Below are 6,933 nucleotides of genomic sequence, written 5' to 3'. Positions count from 1 at the left end.
TGATTTGCTAGGCAGTACTTTATTACACATACAAAATACAGATAATTGTCAATCATTCCTTATATTTCAGATTTCTTTACCAGAGTCTATATTACATCATTGTAGAATCACGGTAAAATAACTAAACAAAAATGCTACGTTAAAAACAATCACACTACTATTAAGATACGCAACCTGTTAGTTTTTTAAAAAATTGGAGAAAGAAAATATTTTCTAAAAAGTCTCTTTGAAAACTAATTAATATGGTAAATTAGATCCAAAGGAAGAAATAAGTAAGTGAAGCATGTTTAATAATCTGACTGTTTATGGCTTACTTAATCCGTCAGATCCATGTTTACCATGTACAAAATGTTGGACTATATACAAGATCTCAGTCGTAAATGTTTTATTTAAAATATAGGATCTACAACCATAATTGTGTTTTTCAGTTTTAAAAACTTGCTTGCTTTTGTCTGAAATCAATTCTAGTTTATTTGTCAACTATTATAAAGTACTTAACAATGCAAAATCAAACATGTGCTAAAATTCATGAACTGTGAACTTAATTCCGAAATCTAGTTCATGTCATAAGCTATATCACTCAATGACAGAAGTTAATTGATTCAAAAGTAAATTGACTTAGGATCAATAGCCAGCAAATCAAAAAGCATCCAAGTCTTTCACAATACACACAAATACAGTGTATCTAGAAACTGTCCTAACCCTTCTGATCTTTTCAGTGATTTTTATCCTATAGTAATTTCAGCAAAAAATATAGGTTAAATTGTTATCTGTGACATTGCATGAGAAAATCCATATTTATTATGCACAAGGTATAAATGCAAATTTATACTGGGCGTGAGCATTAGCTTGTATTACTAGCACATTATCACTAGAGTAAAAAGCATTGATAACAAATTAGCATGCAATAAATATATTACAAAAATAAGACCTTAATATATTGTGGTAAAGAAAACACCAATTTTGGAACTAGTGGTTACTCCAACACCACTTGAATGTCTTTTAAGTGGATCTTCAAAAAAATAATTTGGTTTATATGCTGTCATAATTTTATTTAGGACTGACTAATATTTTTAAAAATCTCCTTTAGTACCTCATTGGTTATGCAATGGAATCCACTTGTAAAAATCAAATTGTGATCCTCACTATGGAAACCATGGTCCGTCTCTTCCATGAACATGTGCAGTTGCAGTTAACAAATTGCCAACTTTTACTGTTTCCATTGACTGACAATGAGTTATTAAAAAAGCTGTACACCTAACTTTTTTTTTATAAAAGGAAAGGCTTGCTCACTAAGCTATAAACATAGCTAAACTGACAATTTTTAAAAATCCCAGCCTTTTAGGTATTACATTGAGTAAAATATTTGAAAAAAGAAAACTATTAACTGGTTACTTGACATTATGTTAATTCTGCCACTAAAAGTTATATAAAAATGTGTCACAACTGTTGTATTGATGGTCATTATTCTGGAAGTGGATCTGTAGTGGCATTTCCTACACTGAGTTACAATTTCTATGTCAGTTAAAACTGATTTTTTTGAAGTAATGTTCAGTTCTCTGGAATGGCAGTACATTGAGAGATGAAATATTCCTTTGCCAGGATGTTGAATGCAAAGTTTCAGTGCAATTATATTATTTTCTATTTATGTTGATCCTAATTTTCTGATTATAAAAAATAAGTGCAGGAATGGAAAATGCTGAGAGCAAAAAGCAACTGTGCAACAAATTCTATCCGATGTTTGGGTTTTAAAGCCTCTGCAATCATTGCAGTCCAGCTAATCAGGAAGAAAACAAGCAGCACCAACATACTAATGCTGAATTCAAGTATTTATTTACAGCAGTATTTTGCTTCCACTAATGTCAAGATGGTCAAGACTGTCAAGGGTTTCTTATTTAGTTTCTGAGAAAACTTCTTGCATGATTTAGCTAAATAATGAGGGGAAAATTCTGTTGGCTGTGCTCAGGTCAGCGTTATAGAGAGGGAGTGAGTCATCACAGTAAATTGATTCAAAGTGTCCAATTATTGAAATGCAAAAGTTTAATAATTACTCTTGGGATATCTAGGGGCAAAAAAGCTACAATCAGTCGCCACCAAATTAGGTGTACCTGTACATTTGTTTGTTAAAGCAAATATCAGCCAATCACAAGGCAACAACTCAATGCATAAAAGCTTGTAGACATGGTCACAAAGTTCAGTTGTTGGTCAGAATAGGAAAGAAATATGATCTAAATGACTTTGACCATGGATTGATTTTTGGTCCCAGATGGGGTGGATGAGCATCTCAGAAGCTGCTGATGTGGGATTTTCACACAACAGTCTCTAGAGTTTACAGAGAATGGTGCAAAAAACGGAAGAAAAAAAAAATCCAGAGAAACAGCTGTTGTGTGTGCAAAAAACCCTTGTTAATGAGAGAGGTCAGAGGAGAATGGTCAGATTCGTTCAAGCTGTCAGGAAGGCGACAGTAACTCAAATAACCATGCCTTACAACAGTGGTGTGCAGAAGAGCTTCTCTGAATGTATAACATGTCAAATTATGGAGTGGATGGGACAGAGCAAGAGAAAACCACAAACACACACAATGGCCACTTTATTAGGTAATAAAATAGCCAATGAGTGTATAACTGAGAATTCTGAGCTGCAAGAGGCAAGTTTGTCAGTGGCTGAATACATAAAACAATTCCTCCCAAGCACAAAAGAGATCTACACATGAAAAGCCTAGTTTTCATTTTTGTGGAATCAGAAATGAACATTAAAATCACTCTGGTACCATGAATCTCAGATGAGTAGAATTATAAATAAGGAATTCCAATTCAACTTTGCTTTACCTTCTTCTATTAAGCCAAAACAAACACTAAAATCAGAAATACTCCACTACTACTTCACTTGGAAGCAATTTTGCAGTGTTTCAGGAAAGTGGTTTACACTTGACAAGATGGTTTATACTAATAAATAAAATATACAAATAAGCCCAGACATCAAATTTATTCTTTTTCCAAGGTCAAGGACCATCAATTCTAAGCATTTACATTACACTTTTCCATTCACCAGCTTAAAAAACATAATTTCAAAGGATGATTTTATACATTGTGATTGTCTGCCAGACCACTATTAATTCTATTTGCTTATTTTTGATATTATGACATAGGAGGCAGCTATTAAGCTATCAAATCCATGCTTGCTCTCAGACCATTCCCATCAGTCCCATTCCTCCAGTTATTTTACCTATAACCTGTTCTCTCTGACAATATATAGAGGCATCTCCCATGTGATGACAATTTGGGTAATGAAAATTTGCCCTTCAGAAGTTACAAACCACTACCCCAAAATCTGAGGTGTGAAAATTTGCTATAAGCAGAATTTGTGAAAAAGTAAATACATGAAACAAAATTATTTTTTTTTCAGATTGTGTTTCTCAATGCACCGATGAATGGCCCATGAATATTATTATTCATCTGATGCATTATTTATTGTAGTAACTTGCAGTAATTTTTATGACTGCTGCTGCAAACGCAACAAATCTAATGACATGTGTTGGTGATAATAAACCTGATTCAGATGCAATGACTTGTGGAAAACGGTGATGGGGACTTTTCAAAGAATTAATTCTCCACCCTTCATCAATATTGCAGGGTCACCTGTACATCATTTTCTGCTATAGACAAATATAATGTACTTCACTAAGCATTTCTGTTATTATAGCCTTCTAACTTTTCGTGGTATTTTATCCTAAATGACTGATATGTAGCTTTTAGAATCTGTATGTCCAGTAAAATGATGCTTTAGGGAAATTAAACATGTTTACCTAAAGAAAGCCAAATTTGAGAAACATGAACATAAGGCCACTAGTTTTTTTTTAAAAAAGTATCTCGTGAACAACATGGAGCTCATTTTCTTGAAGGTTGAAATACTTAAACCACCTCCTGTGAGTGTGAACATTTCATATTGACTGGCAGTAAAATAATAGAAGGTGTCTGCCACTGTGAAACTTCTCAATTTACCTTAACATAAACCAAAGAATGATGTTTATTTCTTCTTAAAACTGCCAATCTGATCTTTAAAGAATTTGTAACTGCTAAAAAGGCTTCAAAACAGTTGCAAAATTAGCTATTGTATTTTTGCTTGATTTGAAAATTACTGTACAAAAGGATTATTTGCAGGAGATCTTGATGAAATTGACTCAGAAACAGAACGTCTCTGCAGTGGTATGTGAGGGGTTAGGTCAATCCAAGCCTCTATTTGCGTTTCCGTAAAACAATGTACATTACACCACTAATAAAAGTGAAAGCAAATGCGATCCAGGCTAGAATAAAGGCATATCCATACTGTCCTTTATGGTAATTTTTATGGAAGCTTTGCTCCCGGTCTGTGTAGATGGAAGCTGCAATCATTACACAGAGACCTAAAAAAAGAGACAAAATTTATTTGTTAGTGGGATTAATTCTCCAACACAGATTTGTACCCTTCCAGCAAGAAATCACTGATCTTTTTTTTTCTTTTGCAGTCAATTAAAATGTAACATCTCAATAAGGATTCAGCAGAAGGAAAAGTTAGTTTTTTTTTTTAAATATAAACTTCGTCCAGAAGTTGTACAAATCAGCATGTAATGCAATGCTGCAGTTAACATCAATCCATTTTGATGACACGTTTTCACATCCCTGTTGCCAATTATCAGAATGTTAAACACAATTTACATTTTAATGGGAATTTTGATCAAGAAATAGATATAAAGGGCACTTTACACAGGAAAAATAGTAATAAGAGCTGACAGTAAACGTGACCAAAAGTGTTGAACAAAGCTTTTAAAAAGGTGATGATGAAGGGAAATCAATGCTAGTGCAGTGGGGATGGCTCTAAGGGCTGTGTTGTGTTCATTGTATAAGATGTGGGAATTCTGGGACACCTCTAGCCTCCCGGATAACCACATTCGCACCAGGTGCACTGAGGTGCAGCTCAGCAAAGAACACCGTAAGAAACTGGAGCTGGTGCCCGATGACCTTCGGCTCACACGAGAAACTGAGGAAGTGATAATAGGAGCTACAGGGAGGTAGTCACCCCTAAGCTGCAGGAGGCAGGTACCTGGGGGGGGGGGGGGGGGGGCTATCAGAATAGGGTAGAGCATCCCTGTGACCATTCCACACAATAATAAGTACACCACTTAGGATACTTTTGAGGGGGTGACCTACTGGGGGGGAGCTGCAGCAACCAGGAAAATAGGTTGAGCAAGCTAGGGATTTTCTCTGGAGCAAAGGAGGATGACAGGTGATGTTGTAAGGGTGTATAAGATGCTAAGAGGCATTGATAGAGTGGAAAACTTCTTCCTGGGACAGAAAAAGCTCATGACAGGGCACACTTTTAAGGTTATTAGAGGTAAGAATAGGGGGGAATGTCTGAGATGGGATTCTTTTTTTAACTCAGAGGGTGGTGGGTGTGTGGAACGTGCTGCCGGAGGCAGATACATTAGGGACACTTAGAGACTCTTAGGTAGATACCTGGATGAAGGAAAAATGGAGGGATATATGGGAGGGAAGGGTAAGATTGATCTTGGAGTAGGTTAAAAGGTCAGCACAGCATTGTGGGCCAAAGGGCCTGTACTGTGCTGTTCAGTCAATGTTCTATGTGCCAAAGAGTAAAATGATGTCATTACATGCACAGTTCAGCTCCTTTAGCATTGCTGATCCTGCGAAATCTGTGTTGTTGTAGAGTCCAGTTCACTAGGATAAAGGACCAGGGCCTCAGATTGTGCAGGCCAGCAAGTTGCAAGGGATGCAATCTCTTGGAAATGCTAAAAGGGAAGCCTTCTCATGTTAACTTAGAAGAAGTGAGTTCACTGAAGGGCCTGAAGAGAATCACATTAATCTGACATTGCAAAGGTAAAAGCCAAGTGACAGAAAGATGCACTGGTAGAGGTCAGCATACCCGAAAGCAGATACCATGCCTGTAACTGATATCTGAAATGCTTTATATCCCTGGAAACCTCATGAAGGTGCGAATACAGAAGAGAAGAAGATCCCAAGAGCGATGCTAAATCGCGAATGGGATCCAAGAAGGAGATGCACAACACTGGGTGATCTACAGATACAAGGTGACCCAGACAATCCAGAGGGGTTGAGAAGGACAAGCAGCGACCACACTTCATCATTACAATCAGAAGGGACATCATTAGATCTAGAGCCTTTTCACCCTTCTAATAGCAGAGCTTTGGAGTAAGCACTTTTATTATACATACAGACTTACTTGAAAGTAGTTGCAGGGTTCCAGCAATGTAAAATCGCTGACCCTTCTGCAGCCGGAACAGTTGAACAACAAAGACAACGAATGAAATACAGCAGAAGATCACCGACAGACACATTGTCGCCTGTATTGCCTTGATGCACTCTACAGAAGATAGAAAATATAATCAAAGAGATTGGCCTTTGGCCCAAAATTGTACGAGAATCTCAGGCACAAGTCTAATTTTTGATCTTAAAAATTCCTCTCAGCATATTTCTCTACAAATTCCTTGTTAAATTCTTAGAAGTAGGTTTCAGATTTCTACACCACACTGATGCCTCACTACACGTTTGTTGGCTTTCCCTATGCAGTCCTTTATCTCAGCAGGTAAAGGCAAAACATAGCCACCCACATACCTGCCAACCAGTCAATTATTTTCCCTGCCTACATGCGGGAAAAAAATCCTTTGGTTTAGCAACTCCCCAGGGAGTCTTCTGAACCTTCAATAAAAAAAGTTAAAAAAAAATTGGATGTAAATTGAAACCAATCATCAGAATGTCTACTGTACAGAATGCTGCCAAAATTATAAACAAAGTTCGAAGTACTTTATTATCATAGTATATATACCACATGCAACCTGGAGACTCGTCTTCTTGCAGGCTCCCACAAAACAATGCACAAAAAAACAGATATAACAAAGACCGACAAAAACTCAATGCG

General features: G+C 36.5%; 1 protein-coding gene across 2 annotated transcripts in view; it reads right to left on the bottom strand.

The window, feature by feature from the left end:
* The window catches only part of emp2 (epithelial membrane protein 2), a 55,935-nt gene continuing 49,002 nt past the window's right edge, over nucleotides 1-6,933 (bottom strand). For both annotated transcript variants that reach the window (XM_072268952.1, XM_072268953.1), the window contains exons 4-5: nucleotides 6,238-6,378; nucleotides 1-4,402 (exon numbers count right to left, since the gene is read on the bottom strand). In XM_072268952.1, the coding sequence (XP_072125053.1) occupies nucleotides 4,236-4,402; nucleotides 6,238-6,378 (308 nt within the window). In that variant the 3' untranslated portion in view covers nucleotides 1-4,235. The remainder of the gene's footprint in view (nucleotides 4,403-6,237; nucleotides 6,379-6,933) is intronic.

Source organism: Mobula birostris, chromosome 9, assembly GCF_030028105.1.
Source record: "Mobula birostris isolate sMobBir1 chromosome 9, sMobBir1.hap1, whole genome shotgun sequence".
NCBI lineage: Eukaryota > Metazoa > Chordata > Chondrichthyes > Myliobatiformes > Myliobatidae > Mobula > Mobula birostris.
This window is presented reverse-complemented; position numbering and strand designations above follow the sequence as displayed.